The following is a 20,432-nucleotide window of genomic DNA, read 5'->3' as shown; positions in this document are numbered from 1 at the left end:
GTATCATGATGCATCAGTAATGTAGTGTTGATGTAATGATGCATCTATGTAATGCTGACATGGAGATGTGTTTTGTTCTTAATGTGCAATGACAATAAAAGCCTATTCTATTCTAATGACGCCGTAGTAATGTAATGTGGTGACATGAAGATGTATTAATGATGTAAAGGTGACATAATGTTGTGTCAATGACGTACAGTAGTGGTGCAATTTAGTGGTGATGTAATGTGTGGTGAAGTGAAGGAATATAGACATAATGATGTGGGTAAAAATGTATAAATGATTTATCAATGATATAGTGGTGATAATGATGCAGTCAATTTAGTGGTAATGTGAAGATGTGTGGCTTTTGATAAAGTGGTGACATAAAGATGTATTAGTGATGTAGTGGGGTTGTAAACATGTACCAGTTGAATTATCAATGATGTAGTGATTAAATATATTAATGTGGTACTGGTGATATACTGATGCATCAATTTAGTGGTAATGGGAAGATGTGTTATTTGATGTAGTGGTGACATAAAGATGTATTAATGATGTAGCGGTGATGTAAAAATGTATCAAGCATTTATCAATGATGTGCAGTCCATCTGGAAAGTATTCATAGCGCTTCACGTTTTCCCTATTTTGTTATCTTCCAGCCTTATTCCATAATGGAATAAATCAATTTTTGTCCTCCAACTTCTGCACATAGTACCCCATAATGACAAAGTGAAAATATTTTTCAAAACCACATGTACATAAGTATTCACAGCTTTTGCTCAATACTTTGTTGATGCACATTTGACAGCAATTAGAGCCTCAGGTCTTTTTGAATACTTTGCCACAAACTTGGCACACCTATCTTTGGGCAGTTTTTCCCATTCCTCTTTGCAGCACATCTCAAGCTCCATCAGGTTGGATGGGAAGCGTTGGTTTTCATCCAGGATGTCTCTGTACATTGCTGCATTAATCTTTACTTCTCACGGAGGTTACCAAGAACCAGGTGGTCACTCTGTCAGAGCTACAACATTCCTCAGTGGAGAGAGGAGAACCTTACAGAAGGACAACCATCTCTGCAGCAATCCACGATTCAGACATGTATGGTACAGTGGTCAGACAGATGCCATTTCTTAGTAAAAAGTTTGCCAAAATGCACCTGAAAGACTCTGATCATGAGAAACAAAATTATCTGGTCTGATCAGACAAAGATTGAACTCTTTGGCATGAATGGCAAGCATCATGTTTGGAGGAAACCAGGCACCGCTCATCACCAGGCCAATATAATACCACCCCTACAGTGAAGCATGGTGGTGGCAGCATCATGCTGTGGGGAGGGTTTTCAGCGGCAGGAACTGTGAGACCGTCAGGATAGAGGGAAAGATGAATGCAGCAATGGACAGAGATATCCTGAATAAAAAAAACAGCACTTATTATCAATCAATCAATCAATGTTTATTTATATAGCCCTAAATCACAAGTGTCTCAAATTATCCAACCTGATGGAGCTTGAGAGGTGCTGCAAAGAGTCATCGGCGTAACTGCCCAAAGATAGGTGTGCAAAGCTTCTGGCATTTTATTCAAAAATAATTATTAAATTATTAAGCAAATGCTGTGAATACTTATGTACATGTGATTTTTTTTTATGTATTTAATACATTTGCAAAATATTTTAAGAAAACCTTTCCATATTGTCATTATGGGGTATAGTCTGTACAATTTTGAGGACTAAAAATTAATTAATTCCATTTTGGAAAAAGGTGGTAATATAATGTGGAAAAAGTGAAGCGCAGTGAATACTTTCCTGATGTATTGCAGTGGTGACAAAAAATATCAATGACGTAGTGGTGACGTAATGATGTGTCAATGTAGTGATGCCATAAAGATGGATGGATGATGAAGTAGTGATGTAAACACATGTTGTGATCTAAACGTATCGATGTATTGGGCATGTAAAGATGCATTTTTGATGTAGAGGTTACATAAAGTGTTGATATAGTGGTGATGTGAAGATGCATCAGTGATCAGTAGGATTATTGTGGCATGTAATAGATTTCAGATACGGAAAGTGACTGTTGGATTTTGATGTAAACATATAGACATGAATCCAAAAGCACACCAAGACACTGTTTGTATAGGCTGTTGTTGTAGAGCGTGTTTGATTGGCCAGAACTATTCAATTACATATAGATAAAAGCTCATGGGTGAATGAAAGTACATGCATTCAGTCTTCCTTATAATGATTGTAAGGTGATTATCCCATAACCGGATCTCCATGTTTTGAAGTGACAGTTTATTGTTAATTATGTTTGGATTTAGATCAAAGTAAAAGATGACTGTCATCTGCATTAAAAAAGGAATAATTACAGACCAGAGGAAGATAATCGAAAAAGAACTACTGCCTTGTGACACACCCGTATAGTATTCAATAGGTGGTTATTTAGCGAGCCCAACCTTAACGATCTGCGATCTTTTGCTGAGATAGGATGACAGAAATTGCAGATGAAGTAACATGAGATGAGCTGAGCTTTTTTAGCAGAACATGTTGGTTTACTGTGTCAAAGCTTACCCGAAGCCTATGAACAGAGCTCCTGATGGTTTTCCATAGCATTTTAGGCTTTGAGACAACTTTAGTTGATTTTGAAATAAATCCATTCTAGCTCTATGCATTACAAGTACATTACAGTCATACCTCGCCACACTGCGCTTCAATTTTTGCGGCTTCAACACGTCGCAAAAAACCCCCCAACACATATTTTGCATAAATTCATCATTTTCCAGAACAAACAATGCAAAACAAACTAAATGTATTAATACTACAGTAGTATTGGCCATTAAAAGGGGACCAAAGCAATCAGACCAAGGCGTTCAGTAATGTAACCACTGATTGGCATACAGCATTACTGTATTAGATCAAAAGAGGGGTTAAGGTGTTATTTCATGTTTAAAGGGCCCTCATAAAACACGTGTTTAGAAGAAGGTCGTAAACACGTTTTATGCTTTACCTTGAAAATATTCAATTTATAAATAATGATTCCTACTTCGCAGAAATCTGTTTAATGCGGTCAGGTCTGGAACCAATGAACAGCGATAAACGAGGCCTGTCTGTACATTTATTTCTTATTTGCATAAATAGTAGTTTTGTTTCCTGGGTCTTTGATGTTTTGTATAATTTAAGGGCAAATCAGAATTTCCATATTTAGGGTAATTTATGTTTTTCCAATTATTCTTCTTTTAGGATCCTTTATTAGTTGACTAAGACCAAGCCGAGTGGCAAAAGCCTTGAGAGATTTGGATGTACAGTTGTCCCAGTCCAGATTAAAGTCCTCAAAGACAACTACCCATTTTGTCCTTACTGCTTTTAGTAGGTGAGAGTTTTGACAGCTAGGTATTTATTTTCAATGTAGTGGTGGTGTAAAAATGTTATCAGTAATTTATCTATGATGCAGTGGTGATGACGATATATTAATGATGTAAATGTGTATTAATGTATCAGTGACATAATGGTGTGTAATAGTGATGTGAAGATGTATCAGTGTTTGTAGAGGTGACATGAAGATGTATTAATGATATTTAGGCAGTGTAAAGATGTATTAATGATTACGTGTATCAGTTACGTAAACATGCATCAGTGTTGGTAGTGACGTGGAGTTGTATTATTCATTAGGGGTGTCCAAAAATTTGATTTTCGAATGAATCGCGATTATGAATCGCGGAAAAAAAAGCAAAAATCGATTCTAAAAAATTATACATACTGTATATGTATATTTTTAAAATCTGTCCTGTCCAGCCACTCAGGCAAATCATATTGACGTAGAAGCCCATATTTGCTGTACAGATTTACTTTAGAAAAGAGAAGTGGGGATAACTTTTCTTGTTGCCTTATTTGTATTTGTACATTTAGATAGAATTTCATTAAACAAAAACAGTTTTCTTTTAAGTAATGTAAAACAAATTTTGGAGCTGTTTATTTTATGGAGGAATGTAGTTAATCATAGAACTGGCACCCAATGTTATTAAAAATGTATAGATTTTAAAACAAAAATCGTTTCGAATTGAGAATCTAATTATTAATCCCAAGAATCAAATCATTTGGTGCCCAGATTCACTGCCCTATTATTAATATAATGATAGTGTAAAGATGTATTAATGATGTTGTGATTTAATTATGTATTGTGACCTGAGGTTGTATTACCGTTGTACTCGTGACATAGCGATGTCTCAATGATGTACTGGTGATTATTAATGTATCCATGATAATGGATACATTAATAGTATAGCTCGGTTGGTAGAGTGGCCGTGCCAGCAACTTGAGGGTTCCAGGTTCGATCCCCGCTTCCGCCATCCTAGTCACTGCCGTTGTGTCCTTGGGCAAGACACTTTACCCACCTGCTCCCAGTGCCACCCACACTGGTTTAAATGTAACTTAGATATTGGGTTTCACCATGTAAAGCGCTTTGAGTCACTAGAGAAAAAGCGCTGTATAAATATAATTCACTCACAATTCACATAATGTATTAGTAATGTAGTCCATTATTCAGCTTGGTAAAGTTGATCATCTTGGCTCATTCATGCGGTCCTTTGTGAGTGTATGTTTTTCTAAGTATCACTTGGCTCACATGACTCCAATCCCAGTCTCCAACTTTATTCACCGTAGTCATCATGAAGCGTAACCATGGTTACAGCTGTTGGGTGTGTCTTGTGCAGCTCTTAACAGACTAAATGCGTTACTCTGTTGTTTTTTTTTACAAAAGGACAGGAAGCGGTAAGACGTTAGCGCTCCAGTACATAGGTCTTGTACAGGCGGTTCATCTGCTCCAGAAAGATGAAGGTGAGGACGGTGTGCGGTCCGAGGCGAGCGTAGTACGGTGTGAAACCTTTCCAGAGAGAGAAGAAGCCCTCCTTGCCGACCACACGCATCAACACTTCCTACGGTTCCAAACACAAATCACAAGTGACCATACGTCCTCACTTCCGGTTTCTGCTTCCCGTCATGTGACTCACCAGCCCGTTCTTGTACTCTGGCTTGCCGTCAATCATCCTCATGTTCTGAATTCTGCAGGGCGCAGAACAGGAAGCATTTAAAAGGACAAGCAAAATTCGGACGAGCGCGGCTAATCAGATTTCACCTGGTCTTGACGATGTCCACGGGCATAGACGCCGCTGTGGTTACCAGACCACTAATCATACTGGCACAGAAATGACACAAGATGTCGTCCCCGAAGTAACCTGCGGGTCACATGAAGTATGTGAGGAGGCGTTTGCACGACTTTGAGGAGTGTGTGTGCACATGCCAATAAATACCAGAGTCCAGCAGCGCCTGTTTGGTCTGTGAGTAAGACGCCAACTGGGCGGCGTTTACCACTACCGCTCGCGCCATGGTTGGAATACACCCCTGACACACACAAAAAACATGGTGAGCCATAGCAGGTAGACATGGTGTGCAAAAGGCGATCTCACCCTCCACATCGTAGTGACGCCCTCCTCACGCGTGATTCGAGCCAGGGCATTAAAGACATTAGTGTAGCCACGACGCTGGTCTGCAGGAAGTCTACACAGTCACGTCGGATTAGCATGTTAGTGTGGCTGACATATTGTTCATTAGGAGGCACTCACCGCCCGTCTGCTGTCATCCTGATGAGCGCCACTTCGGCCGGCGTGCCGACAAAGGCTCCCGTGGCTCCGGCTGTCATGCCGATCAGAGCCTGCACAGGGAGCATCACAATCATAGCAGTCATTCCCGCCACACCAAGCTGCCCTGCATACCTTAAGGAAGAAGTTGGGCGGGCGTCCATCTGCCGATGTCATCTTCTCAAACAAAATAGTGTAGATGCCGAGACGGGTGGTTGTGTAGGTAGCCTGACGCAGCAGACCTGCAGACAAACTAAACACACGCACACACACACACACACAAACACACACACACACACACACACACACACAAACAATGGTCGTCAACAGACCTGACAGGTGAAAAGTTTATTGGGTGATCGATACTCTACCCCGTATAGACGCCGCTGACGCCCTCGTTCTTCAAGATGGAGCCCAACGCGTGGAAGCTGGTCTTGTACTCTTTGGCCTTTGTGCCCTGACCGCTGAGCTGCATGCGGTTTTTGACTAGGTCCAGTGGCTGTACGAACACGGTGGCGCCCATCCTGCGAACACACACGCCACGCCACGCACGCACGCACGCACGCACGCACACGCACAGTTAGTCGGGAAACCGCTGCATTTATTGAATTTAATGTATTTCATTATCATCCCTGGTTCAAAGTTTCAGTCATAAAAGTGGAGTTTGTTCCAGCAGCCCATGTACAAAAACAACTAGTATATATAAAAATTGTTGTCATCATCTGTTTTACACCAGAATGTTTTCATGAACTTAGTTGGGCATCCACCACTGTCCTCATTGCGCTAAATTCAAAAGAATAATGTACACATTGGATTATTTATTGATATTTTATTTACATTCATAGACAAAAAAACGACAAAAGTAAGCGTTAAAACAGCATGACAGCCAAGATGAAATTGAGTAGGAGGAGCTACATGAATAAAAACAAAAAACACAAACAGAACGCTAATCGTTAGCTCATTTGCTAACTATTAGCATGTTAGCTTGGCAGCTAGAGGCGTCGCTTACCCGGCCAATCCTCCGAAGAGGAATTTGATGGCCTTCGGGGACGTCTTGGCCCTTCCTTCCGTCATGTTTGGGCCGGTTTATTGCCGGTCCGATTTCTGTTACCTGCCTGCCTGTGTCAGTGGGCCGGGCTGTCCACCTGCAGTAGCCGGGACAAGGTGACACTAGAGCGACACGTCCGGGTCATGTGCGCATTCGGACCAATCAGAAGCCGAGGCTAAAGCGGTGGGATTTGCTGCGTTCAGGGACCATGAACAGCTCGAAAATGTCAACCGTAATAAAAAAAATGTGTAAAGTTTATATTTATTCCCCCTTCATCTTGGAGAAAAAGACACAGAAACATATCATTACTTAGATGTATTTTTTTTGGAAGCAATCTTGGTCAACGATGTCATCAATATAATACTGTTGTGGTAAAAGTAAGGGAGGGCATATCAATCCGTTCCACATTTCAAATTAAACAATGCTAGGGTACCTTCAGTAAAGGATTAGTGTAACGAGATTATGTAATGTAATTCAGTTCTCTTGTAAGATTATTTCCACAAATATCTGTATTTTTGTTGCGTTCAAATGTATATACAGTATTTCTAATATATTCTTGTATAGCGCTTTTCTACCTTCAAGGTACTCAAAGCGCTTTGACAGTATTTCCACATTCACCCATTCACACACACATTCACACACTGATGGCGGGAGCTGCCATGCAAGGCGCTAACCAGCAGCCATCAGGAGCAAGGGTGAAGTGTCTTGCCCAAGGACACAACGGACGTGACTAGGATGGTAGAAGGTGGGGATTGAACCCCAGTAACCAGCAACCCTCCGATTGCTGACACGGCCACTCTACCAACTTCGCCACGCCGTCCCATTTAGTTTGTAAAGAGAAGTACAGTTTTTGCTTTAGTTTATTTATTATCACTGGTTATTTTCATTTGCTTGAGCAAATATAACAGTCAATAATTATACTATTTTACTGATACTGTCACGTTATTTTTATATATCATATATATACTATGAATTGATTTACGTGGACCCCGACTTAAACAAGTTGAAAAACTTATTCGGGTGTTACCATTTAGTGGTCAATTGTACGGAATATGTACTGAACTGTGCAATCTACTAATAAAAGTTTAAATCAATCAATCAATCAATCAATCATATTGTTAAATTGTTCACCAATAAAGTTGTTGGTATGTGTGTATGGTATGTTTGCTAACATTTTAGTACTGTATTTTACTCTGATTATAATCATGATAAAAAAAATCAAGGCAAAAACAATTGATCGATTGATATCTTTATGAGCGATTTTGGCCCTGCATTTACTCGGTATCGGATTGAAACCCAAAATTTGTAGTAGCTCTAGTGGTAATATTTGTGGAGTATTGCAGAAAGCAGGCTTAGTTGATACTCTTAAATGTGCGTAATCCCTTAAATTAAGGAAATTCAGTGTTTTATCTTCCAAAAAAGAGAGATAAGTGAAACTCAGAGCAGTTATCATAATTTCTGTGAACCTAATCTGCTCGCTGGCAGGTTTTCTTTAACAAACCCTGCTTTTTTCCAAGTCTCCTGATAATGAGGATTTTGATGTTTATATGACTATAAACTATAAGATGGGATAGGCTGACCATAATAATTTGGTATTTCATCATTGTAAATATATTCAACTAACATGTCAGCTTGATTAACGACAAAAACCAAAACAACTTGCCTACCAAAGCTGAAATGTTAGATGATTCTTATTTTAACAAGTACATTTCAGATTTGTGTACATGATATCTATGATAAGCAAAATGTGCCTGGTCAATTCAGACTTCAAGTTTAAAATAGTTTATTGAACCTCCTACCTACCCCAATAGCTCTAAATAATGTCAGTTGATTCACATTGGTTGTATGACAAAAAGTAGGCGGGGCAATAAAACCTTTGAAGGCATGCCATCCCCAGGTAAGGTCGGGGAAAAATGTTGTTTCCGTAGTGGCACATTTTTTGTTGGTCTTTAAATGTGTGTATTTCTTTGTGCAGGGGTGGGCTAGTTGTAACACACACACATACACATACACATACACATACACATACACATACACACAAGGTAAGGTGAGCAACATGGACACATGGGATCAGGAAGGTCACTAATAAACTTGACATTGTGATAATACAAAAACATTACGTTATTTTGAAAAGTTGATGAAAAAAGTCAAACGATGTCATGGAGATGAGGATGAACAACCTGAAAGGAAGTGGCATGTTCATGATAAACTTGGGGGTCGCCACTTTTGTCTTCACACTCTCAGCCCCATCGTTAAATCCTGCTCAGCATCTCGCCTCCTTCTTGGGTTTTTTTGGCTTGTTGCCAAGCAACGAATCTATCTCTGTGATGAAAGGTGGAGTCAGCTGTGATAGAACCTACCATATAACAGGAAGTGTCAGACGGCTGGCCTGCGTGAATGGTCGCCTTTGGTGCAGATTATTACCCTGATGGAGTTGAGGTTCTCCAGCAGTTGATCCGTGTTGGAAGCACCAAGCAGAACCGAACTGACGCCTTGGCTGCGCAAACACCAAGCTGATAGGCAGGAAGTGATGTGTTACAACTTCCTGAGTGTGTGTGTGTGTGCACGTGCGTAGGCTGCAGTACCGATTGCCAGCTGAGCGGAGGTGCAGTTGAGTCGGTCAGCCAGCAGGTGGAGCTCTTTGACTTTACTCAGTTGCTGTTTGCCTTCGTCACTGCAAAGACGCTCCTTCAGCCATGCATAACCCTACACACACACACACACACACACACACACACACACACACACACACACACACACACACACACACACACACACACACACACACACACACACACACACACACATGCACGTGGTAATGATGAGAAATCTGTGGTCAAGAATTGCGGTTATAGGTGTCACAGTATGTGTGTGTGCGCAAGTGCACCTTCATGGCAGCTCTGGAGCCCTGGGGCACGCCATTGTTGTATTTTCCTGTTAGCATTCCGCATGCTAATGGTGACCATGTCATTGCTCCAACACCTGAGAAACAGCACTCTTAAATGTGTGCATACGTACATACGTGTGTTTGTGTGTGCGCACCATACCGATCTTGTGATAGAGTTCAGGCAGGTGTAACTCTACTTTTTCTCGTTGGAAGTAGTGATACTCAGCCTGCTCACACACCGGAGGAACCAGATTAAACTGGCGAGCAATGGAGTATGCTTCCTGACTCACACATACACACACACACACACACACACACACACACACACACACACACACACACACACACACGGTTGTCATGATGCTCCACAGAGGTTAAGTGTATTGATGTCTTCATGGAGTTTACCATGATTTCCACGGCATTCCAGCGTGAGGTCCCCCAGTACATCGCCATGCCCTGACCGATCACGAAAGTCATTGCTCGCACCACCTCTGTACACACACACACACGTATGTTCACAATGCTAATGTCGGCACGGTATCTTTTGACGCTGTTTGTGCTCTAACCCTCCATGGGTGTGCTGAGATCACTTCTGTTGGCGAAGACTATGTCAACGTATTCCAGCTGGAGCCTGGCGAGAGAACCACGCAACCCTTTTACACACACACCACACACACAAACACACACAGTTTTTTTTCAGCTCCTGCTTGTGTTACTAAAACCAGAAGCTGGAATAAAGTTGGTATTGATCACAATAAGAAGTTGTCATGATGTCTTGTCAACATCAAATAAAGGACAGGAAGTTCAGCTGCTGTGTGAAGTCTGTGTTTGTGACTTCACACTTTGGTGACGGTGGTGGTGTTTAGTTGGAGCATCTCTCAAATTGAGCTCAGTATCACTTTGTGTACGTGTTGCTCACCTTCAATAATGTGTTTCCGTGACAACCCTCGCTCTGTCTCGGCGCTGCAAATGCACAAAGTGACTTAGAATGTTAACAAGCATGACAGGTCATGTGACTTGATGTCCTCGGTGACTCACTGTCCTCCCCAGTAGATCTTTGTGGTCACCACGTAGCTGGACCTCCTTACGACAACACGCATGGTCACACGTTGCTGCTGTGAAACCTTCATCTTAAACCTTACCTCCATTCTTTTTTCTTGAGGATGTTTCCCAAAGTTGTTTCAGCCCTGAAAGACATCATCACGTGACTACGTTGCGTCACAACGTCACATGATTACACACACATGGTTTCTAGTGTACCTGCCAGAGGCGTAGACTTCAGCCGTGTCAAACAAGTTGACGCCGTTGTCGTACGCCAACGTCATCACACTCTCCGCCATCTGCACACACACAGAGTCAAGGCCTGTTGTTGCCGTCCCTCACACAACCACACACGACCACACACAGTCACACACACACCTCGTCTGAGATCTGAGAGCCGAACGTCACCCACGTTCCTGTGGAGACAAAAAAAAAAACACATCACATTTCGCTGTGTGTGAGTGTGTGTGTGTGTGTTAGTGTGTAATATTCAGTGATCACCTAGTCCCAAGCAGGACACTCGGAGTCCAGATTTTCCAAGATTCCTGAAATAAATAAAATGAAATGATGGCCTCTTACCCCGTTAGACACGCCCACCTGTGATGTCACTGTCAGCCAATCAGTCTCACCTGTACTTCATTTAGGTGTGGCATACCGGGCAGTGACTAACTCCAGAGGAGGATCTTAATGCGCTACGTACACTCCATTACTTTTTGAATAATTTGTCCATGTCAGAGTAGTTATAATGCAATATACTTTTTACTTCTACTTGAGGTTTTTTGTGACACATAAAAGCTACTTTTACTCCGTTACATTGAGTTTTTATTCCAATACATTTATTTATATCATCAGACTATAAAAATGGGACACATAACATCCCTGCTTGGCACTCAGCATCAAGGGTTGGAATTGGGGGTTAAATCACCAAAATGATTCCCGAGCGCGGCCACCACTGCTGCTCACTGCTCCCCTCACCTCCCAGGGGGTGAGCATGGGGATGGGTCAAATGCAGAGGGTAATTTCACCACACCTAGTATGTGTGTGACTATCGTTGGGACATTAACTTTAATTTAATTATATTCACTTATAATCTACTGATTCCAGCTTGCAAAGACGCATTCGTTTGACTCATTCGAGAGGCTACGTCCAGCGTGCACGGTCACATGACACCAATCCAACGTAAGCACTAGTGACGTTTGACTCCTTTTCACCAAACAGACCCTGGCAGTCACATGACCACACTCAAACTACAGACTGTAAAAAGTGACGTAATGTCACACGAGGCAACACAACACTTCATTGTTTACTTACAGAAAACAGAACATATGTATATTGTGTATATTGTAGCGTCCCGGAAGAGTTAGTGCTACAAGGGGTTCTGGGTATATGTTCTGTTGTGTTTGAGACACTTGTGATTTAGGGCTATATAAATAAACATTGATTGATTGATTGATTGATTTATGTTGTGTTACGGTGCAGATGTTCTCCCGAAATGTGTTTGTCATTCTTGTTTGGTGTGGGTTCACAGTGTGGCGCATATTTGTAACAGTGTTAAAGTTGTTTATACGGCCACCCTCAGTGTGACCTGTATGGCTGTTGACCAAGAATGCGTTGCATTCACTTGTGTGTGTGAAAAGCCGGCGATATTATGTGATTGTATCGGCACGCAAAGGCAGTGCCTTTAAGGTTTATTGGCGCTCTGTACTTCTTCCTACGTCCATGTACCACTCCGTACAGCGGCGTTTTAAAAAGTCATACATTTTACTTTTTGAAACCGACACCGATAATTTCCGATATTACATTTTAAAGCATTTATCGGACATCTCTAAAAATATCCGTGTCAAAATGTTCACATTACAGCCTACAAGAATTCCACATCCAACTAGAGAACACACGTTGCGGTAAGTTGTAGATTGTTTTGTTTTAGCTACACACACTAGCACTGTTATAACGGCGTAAGGGACTTTAAATTGTGCATCTTATCTAGTACATAGGGTCTCTGACACACACACTCACACAAACATATACTCACATATTTCACACCATTGAAAATTAGCCCCTAAATAAATCAGAAGTTACGGGCCTGTTTTTGATATGGGTAATGTGGGCGCAAATGTGAGGGCGCACGCACACAAAAAAAAAATTCAAAACAAAACTTGCCAGTTTTCTCGACCACCACCACTCATTTCAGTTAGTTGCACATTTTATGTAGAGAAGGCGGCACATTGGCTCCAAGATAAAGGTGGCAATTTGCCGGCCTGTCTTTCTAAAACGCAGGGTAATAGTCCTCATTTCCAAAAGCTGCTTCTGCAAGGGGATGGGGTGGGGGGATCAACTTGCGACTGCAGGGGTTGGCAAGGGTTAGGGTGCCAAGGATAGACTGATCTCAGACAAGTGAGGTAACAACACAAAATGCTTCCAAGTAAATTGTATTTAATTCCTAAAATTAAAATTGCCCCATATTTACCTACATGTAATTAATAGGGTTATGTGAAAAATGGGGGGGGGGGGGGGGCTCTGCGGTCTCCGGTTGATTGACGGGTGAATGGATGATGTTACCATGTTGGCAAAAGGTAATGAAAAAGTTAATGATGTCGAGTCTTCATCTTGACATTATTTTGGCTCAAAATAAAATACTAAATAAGCCATCAGGTGCCATCAGTTTAAAAAAAGAAGAACAGAAGATGACAAACTTGATAAAAGGTATGCAGATTTCTATCAGTGACGTGAGTGACAGTATAGGCTATAGGCTATTAATTAGCCCCAGAAGACTATTTGGTTTTTAGTTTTGCTGAACTAGCAACTGTAAAAATTGAGGGTATCATGTCATGCAACTACTGTAATTTCACCCATCGGCAACCTAGTCTAGTTTGTGTTTGCAACACAACAAGTGTCACGGCGCGGGCTCGAGCCCGCTTTTCTCCGGCAGCTGGGTCTGGCAGCAACTCCGTTGGCAGCGCGCCGAGACACACCTGCTCGCGCTGGCCGCATCACGCACACATGCCGGCTTTTTTTGATTGATTGATTGAGACTTTTATTAGTAGGTTGCACAGTGAAGTACATATTCCGTACAATTGACCATTAAATGGTAACACCCGAATAAGTTTTTCAACTTGTTTAAGTCGGGGTCCACTAATTGATTCGGCTAGGCTGTGGGCGATCAGCGATCAACGCACCTGGGACTGATGAGGGCGAGCTGTATATAGACCAGTGGACTTAAGGATCCTCGCCCGAACTTAATCTTCTGTTAGCTTTGTAAGCACCCCGTGTCTGGCTTCCATCCCGCAAACTCGCTCTCCCCCTGTGACTTCCTTGTTTCGTGTCTGATGTTCCTGTTGTCTTCCCGCAGCGCTTCCCATGTTCTCCTGTGATCCCCTGTTGTTCCCCTCTGGTTCTTTGGCTGCCCCTTTTGGATTCTCGACCTCCTGCTTGGACACGGACCTCTGACGCCTCGCCATTCGCCCTGACCATCTGCCTGCCCCACGGACTGCCTTCTTGCCTTGTCCCTCCTCTCGATTCAACACTATGGTAAAACGCTCATGTAATTCCCACACCTAGTCTAACACCACACACTCCTGAATTTTGGTCACACTTCATTCTCTAGTTTATTTATAGTATTATTGTTGATTATTATATATATTGTAATATATATAATAAAATACATAGAGCTATACCGCCCCCTTGTGTCTGTGCCGTCTCAACTCCTCCTGAAACGTAACAAGTGCAAATTCACACAGACATATATTTATTACTATACGCTGCACGCTAATTTAAATAACCAAAAGATGGTTCGCCCAGGGCGTGAATGTAGCCAGGACCACCTCTGAACTCACTAGTTACTCATTACAGTACTTGAGTACTTTTTTCACAGAATAATTACTCTTACTGAAGTAATTATTTGGATGACTTATTTTTTTTTACTTTTACTTGAGTCATAATACTCTAAAGCACAGGTGTCAAGCTCAAGGCCTGGGGCTGGGGGCCAGATCTAGCCCGCCACGTAATCTAAAATGGCCCACCACATCATTTAATGTGGTCTGTCATGTCATCAATGTGGTCCCTATAGTTATAGGTGTCCCTATAGCCACACAGCCCGCTATGTAATTTAATGTAGTCTGTCACATCATTTATGTGGCCTGCTATATCAATCAACGTGATCTGCCACATCAAATATCGCAGCCCTCTGTGGCAGCCTTAATTTCAATGTGGCCCTCAATAAAAACAAGTTTGAGACCCCTGCTCTAAGCAACAGTACTCTTACTTACCGTATTTTTCGGAGTATAATTCGCTCCGGAGTATAAATCGCACCGGCTGAAAATGCATAATAAAGAAGGAAAAAAACATATAAGTCGCACTGGAGTATAAGTAGCATATTTTGGGGAAATGTATTTGATAAAACCCAACACCAAGAATAGACATTTGAAAGGCTATTTAAAATAAATAAGGAATAGTGAACAACAGGCTGAATAAGTGTACGTTATATGACGCATAAATAACCAACTGAGAACGTGCCTGGTATGTTAACGTAACATTATGGTAAGAGTCATTCAAATAACTATAACGTATAGAACATGCTATACGTTTACCTAATCGCTAAATCCGATGAAATCTTATACGTCTAGTCTCTTACGTGAATGAGCTAAATATTATTTGATATTTTACGGTAATGTGTTAATAATTTCACACAAGTCGCTCCTGAGTATAAGTCGCACCCCCAGCCAAACTAAGAAAAAAAACTGCGACTTAGTCCGAAAAATACGGTAAGTACAATTTTCCCCCCACTCTACCCACCTACCTGTCATATCTGCCCTGAGCTTTGTATATGAGGTGCAGTGCAGCACCTGGCTAAATTGGGGCCCTAAATATAACTTTATTTTGAGGCCCCCTTTACAGATAATGTTCCCACTTTTTAATTTATCTGGAACACTTTTTAATCAAAATTTTTATTGAATTTTATGCTTTTTTTTGTACTAAAATTAATTAATGTAAAATGAATTGTTCAATAACTGTTTAGATTAGTGCAAAATGAAACTGGGATAAGCCCCAGTCCCCGCAACACCTAGAAGACAAGACATAAATGGAAACATCATTAAAACATAAGATTGCAAATGTTCCTGACACATCTGTAAGTGCATGGATTCAATCAAAGTACAATTTTTTTATGTGACTGCAGCACTAATGCTGCTCGCCACAAAGACCAGCGAGGGTGTTGAGAAAAATTTGCCATCATATACATTTGCGGTAAAATTTCATTAATTGACATTTTACATTCTCTTTTTTTACGCAAAACTGGGCCCCCTGCGGATTTCTGGGCCCTATGCACAGTGTGAAGTGTAAGGGAAAGGCGGCCCTGACGTAGTGAAGCAGGCAGCCTTCTTGCTGCTCACGTTACAGCACCTGCATTGCCACGGTAACCAGGTGTTAGCCGTCATGAACGCCAATGAATTGATGGTCAAATTAATAAGGGCTTGGCCTTAAAGCTAAGCTCCGCCTCTAGCTTCCAAATGAAAGTGGGTGACTGATGTGCACTGGTGCACAGCAAACACGTGCCTGTGGCGTGAAAGTCAATGACAGCGTTCTTTGTTTGCCAGCGATCACCATCTCACCTGTACGCCATGCCACTCTCCTCTATGGTGATATCACACTCCTTCAGGTAGACGTCCAACCTACGTCGCTCCATCACCCTCTTGGCTGCCTCCAGGATGTGAGACGCCAGTACGGATTCTTCCTTCTCTTTGCTCTCCTTCTTGCTGTCGGCCCTGTCCGCTTTCCCACAATGCACTCTGTTCGCCTTGGGCTTCTTGTTGAAGCCGTACAGCTCTTCCACAGAGAACTTGGCACCTTTGCCGCCCGAGCCCCCTGCAACTCCTACCACCGACGCCCGTCCCGCAAACATAGCTGCTGGAGATTACACAAGGAGTGCTAACGTTAGTAGCCATAACCATAGACTTACAGTATATATAAAGTTCAGATACGTCATTAAAAGCGTTGGCCCGTAGCTGCAATACGCCAGTGTGTTTGCCACATTGGATGTGGCAGATCTGCCCCATAAACCAATGCAAGGAAACGAACCAAACTTTTTTTCTGTTCACTTTTACCACATCCAATATGGTGTTGACATATTATTCAACGCTCAATGCAGCATCAGTGTAAAGTGCATCCAGAAAGTATTCACAGCGCTTAACTTTTTTCACATTTTGTCTTGTTACAGCCTTATTCCAAAATGGAATACATTAATTTGTGTCTTAGAAAGTCTACACTCAGTACCCCATAATGACAATAGGAGTTTTTATTTTAGAGATTGTTGCAAATGTATACAAAATACAAAACTAAGATATCACGTAAGTATTCATAGCTTTTGCCATTAAGTTCAAAAGTGATTTGAGGTGCATCTTGTTTTACCTGATCATCCTTTAGATGTTCCTACAGCTTAGAGTACACCCGTGGTAAATTCAGTTGGTTGGACATGATTTACAAAGACACACATGTTGGATATGTCCCACACTTGACAGTGCATGGCAGAACACAAACCAAGCATGAAGTAGAAGGATCTCTCTGTCGACCTCTGTGACCAGATCTTCTTGAGGGACAAATGTGGGGAAGGGTACAGAAAAATATTTGCTGCCTTGAAGGTTCCAGTGAGCACAGTGGCCTCCATCATGCGTAAATGAAAGAAGTTAGGAACCGCCAGGATTCTTCCTAAAGCTAACCAGCCGTCTAAACTGAGCGATCAGGGGAGAAGGGCTCTAGTCAGGGAGGTGATCAAGAAACTGATCTGTCAGAGCTACAGCAAAGAGGAGAACCTTCCAGAAGGACAACCATCTGTGCAGCGATCCACCAATCAGGCTTGTGTGGTAGAGTGGCCAGACGGAAGTAATTTCTTAGTAAAAAGCACATGGCAGCCCGCCTGGAGATTGCCAAAATGCACCTGGAAGGCTCTCATACCATGAGAAACAAAATACTAAGGTCTGAAGAGACAAAGATTGAAGTCTTTGGTGTGAATGCCAGGCATCATGTTTGACAGAAACTCGGCACCGCTCATCACCAGGTCCATACCATCCATACATTAAAGTTTGGTTGTGCAGCATCATGCCGTGGGGATTTTTTTCAGCGGCAGGACCCAGAAGACTAGTCAGGATAGAGGGGAAGAGGAATGCAGCAATGTACAGAGACATCCAGGAACAAAACTGCTCCATGAGCACTCTTGAACTCAAACTGGGGCAACAGTTCATCTTTCAGCAGGACAACGACCCTGAGTACACAGCCAAAATGTCAAAAGAATGGCTTCAGGACAACTCTGTAAATTTCCTTGAGTGGCCCAGTCAGAGACCATACTTGAATCCGATGGAACATCCCTGGAGAGATCTGAAAATGGCCGTGCACCGATGCTTCCCATCCAACCCGATGGAGATTGAGAGGTACTGCAAAGAGGAATGGGCAAAACCGCCCTGAGACAAAACTGCCAAGCTTTTGGCATCATATTAAAAAAAATAGTAATTGCAGCCAAAGGTGCATCAACAAATTATTGAGCAAAGGCTGTGCTTATGTACATATTATTTGTTATTTATTTATTCTTAATACATTTCAAAGAAGCTCTTAATTGGTTTTTCACATTGTCATTATGGGGTATTTTGTGTAGAATTTTGAGGACAAAATGGATTTTCCTTCCATTTTGGAATAAAGCTCTAACATAACAAAATGTAGAAAAAGTGAAGCGTTGTGAATACTTTCCAGATGCACTGTATCTATGGCCTAAAGTGACATAAAGCTCATTTAAAGATTATATAGAGTCCCAGCGCATAAGATAAGTATATTAATGCTAATAAAGCCATCGTAGACGACAAAACCTTCTTTGTTTTTGACGTGTGTGACTTGGCTTTATCATCTTCCTCTCCTGACATTACCTTTCTCATCAGCCCCCTGCAGGAAACAAAGCAAACTGTCCTACCTGGTCGTTGACGTGTCCAGTTGTCTTCACCTGTCTGCTGATGTGCCCTTGGTTCATCCTCCCCTCCTTTAAAATCAACCCACTTGTCCTAATCCGACCAATCAGAGCTCCCGTTTCATGATTAAAAGTAAAAAACCAAAATACTCCAGCCTGTGTGCAGATGTCACAAATGGCCGTTTGCCCACTTTCTTATTTGATCAAACACTAATCCCACTCCACCCCGGATCATATTGGTTACACTGAATTTAGGCCAGCTGTAACCTCTGACCCCTGTGCAGTTGATCCCCACTGACAACTATTGATGACCTTGACGGGCCATGTGACCACATCCTGGTGGTCATACGTGTCCATTATGGGTAATCCCTTTCTTGACTCACATGACCGTGATACAGACACTTAATACTTTTTTATGTGGGTATAATCAGAATAAAACAGATTTCAAGCAAGTAAAAACTATATATATATATATATATATATATATATATATATATATATATATATATATATATATATATATATATATATATATATATATATATATATATCAACAATTGCATTTGTGAATAATTTTACATTATATCAATACAACAGTGTTAAGACAATGTATCAATATCAACAAAATATTACAATTAATCTCCTGTTTTAAATAATTGTTTGAGCAAGGTAAATCAAAGAGTGTAAAATATAAACAATATAAAAATATACAACACCACCAACAATGTAACAATATAAACAACATCCGATCCATAGATACGACCTTTGGTATGGATGCTATCGATGTTTGGATTGATCGGCCCACCCCAACAGGCAGAACTTTCAGGCTCTCAGTCCTAGGATGGAAGACTCCATCTTCAAGGAGGGAAAATATGCTAGATCAAGAGCATCCAAACTTTCCAGCCAGGACCGCATACAGATTAACTGAATGATGCTCGGTGGGGAAACTAAAACAGTTTGTACATTAAAGATGATAAAACCAATCAAATATATAGCAATATATATGTTAAGGTAAGTGAACAAAATAACATACCCTTTTTCGTGTTATGGGTGAGGGCCGACATCCGGGCAACTGAGCTACATACGGGTTCTTCGAGCCATAGCAACCAGACTGGCGTTGAAAACAAACCGTTGCCATTACTCTTTAACCTGTCGACCTACGCCGGTTAAACCCGTCATTCTGCCTCCAAAATGCCGAAAAACTGTGTTGTTTTTGGTTGTGCTAACCACAACTGGAAATAGGGAAAACAAAGGTTGTATTTTGTTCTGCCAAAGCGTGATAAAAGCCCACAGAGACGAGACAAATGGCTCGCAGCTTTACACTGGGAAAACGAGGACGGTTCTCACTGGAGTCCCCCAAAGTCCCGGGTCGTGTGTTCGGATCACTTCGTTTCTGGTAAATATAAGGAACAAAAATCCACCTTCTTAACCACAACTTGGCTATACGTCCGTGCTAATGTTGTACTTGTTGAATTTGTACCTTATAACGTTCGACAGCTGAAGTTGTTGTTGTACAAAAATAACATGCGGTATATACTATATAGTCTATAGCCTAGCTAGCTATTTTCGAAAACCGGACAACGAGAGGATACCAAAGGCAGCGTTAAGATGGACACCACCGGGAAAACGTAAGCCAGGGCGGCCAAAGAACACCTGGCGAAGAACAGTTGAAGGGGAGCTGAAAGAGATGAAGCTTACATGGGGCGAGGCACAGAGACGAGCACAGCAGCGAGATGAATGGCGTCGAGTCGTCGAAGCCTTATTTCCCATCCGGGAAGAAGAGGATTAAGTTAAGTAAGTAATATACTATACAGTCTATAGCCTAGCTAGCTATTTTCGAAAACCGGTTTCGTTTAAATTTGCCCTTAACAGTTGGGTTTTTAAAAACCAATAAACCCTATAAT

At 41.6% G+C, this 20,432-nt stretch overlaps 2 protein-coding genes across 3 annotated transcripts; both read right to left on the bottom strand.

The window, feature by feature from the left end:
* Nucleotides 1–4,608: 4,608 nt before the first annotated feature.
* On the bottom strand, nucleotides 4,609–6,825 carry slc25a11 (solute carrier family 25 member 11). The gene is made up of 9 exons (XM_062065446.1): nucleotides 6,620–6,825; nucleotides 5,982–6,134; nucleotides 5,746–5,863; nucleotides 5,596–5,684; nucleotides 5,440–5,530; nucleotides 5,284–5,374; nucleotides 5,109–5,208; nucleotides 4,984–5,035; nucleotides 4,609–4,908 (listed from the first exon to the last, which is right to left on the bottom strand). The coding sequence occupies exons 1-9, from the start codon at nucleotides 6,682–6,684 to the stop codon at nucleotides 4,753–4,755; spliced, it is 915 nt and encodes a 304-aa protein (XP_061921430.1). The 5' UTR covers nucleotides 6,685–6,825; the 3' UTR covers nucleotides 4,609–4,752.
* Nucleotides 6,826–6,966: 141 nt separating this feature from the next.
* LOC133661890 (voltage-gated potassium channel subunit beta-3-like) lies at nucleotides 6,967–20,144 on the bottom strand. Of its 2 annotated transcripts, XM_062065444.1 has the most exons (16): nucleotides 19,562–20,144; nucleotides 19,292–19,383; nucleotides 16,193–16,487; nucleotides 11,088–11,131; nucleotides 10,965–11,002; nucleotides 10,806–10,885; nucleotides 10,688–10,732; nucleotides 10,584–10,628; nucleotides 10,465–10,508; nucleotides 10,112–10,198; nucleotides 9,951–10,036; nucleotides 9,706–9,826; nucleotides 9,546–9,640; nucleotides 9,244–9,364; nucleotides 9,083–9,171; nucleotides 6,967–9,014 (listed from the first exon to the last, which is right to left on the bottom strand). In XM_062065444.1, the coding sequence occupies exons 3-16, from the start codon at nucleotides 16,480–16,482 to the stop codon at nucleotides 8,922–8,924; spliced, it is 1,278 nt and encodes a 425-aa protein (XP_061921428.1). In that variant the 5' UTR covers nucleotides 16,483–16,487; nucleotides 19,292–19,383; nucleotides 19,562–20,144; the 3' UTR covers nucleotides 6,967–8,921. The 2 variants fall into 2 exon arrangements, with proteins under 2 accessions (XP_061921428.1, XP_061921429.1); XM_062065445.1 differs by lacking the exons at nucleotides 16,193–16,487; nucleotides 19,292–19,383; nucleotides 19,562–20,144 and adding an exon at nucleotides 18,535–18,549.
* Between the last annotated feature and the right edge of the window lie 288 nt (nucleotides 20,145–20,432).

Source organism: Entelurus aequoreus, linkage group LG12 (assembly GCF_033978785.1).
Source record: "Entelurus aequoreus isolate RoL-2023_Sb linkage group LG12, RoL_Eaeq_v1.1, whole genome shotgun sequence".
NCBI lineage: Eukaryota > Metazoa > Chordata > Actinopteri > Syngnathiformes > Syngnathidae > Entelurus > Entelurus aequoreus.
This window is presented reverse-complemented; position numbering and strand designations above follow the sequence as displayed.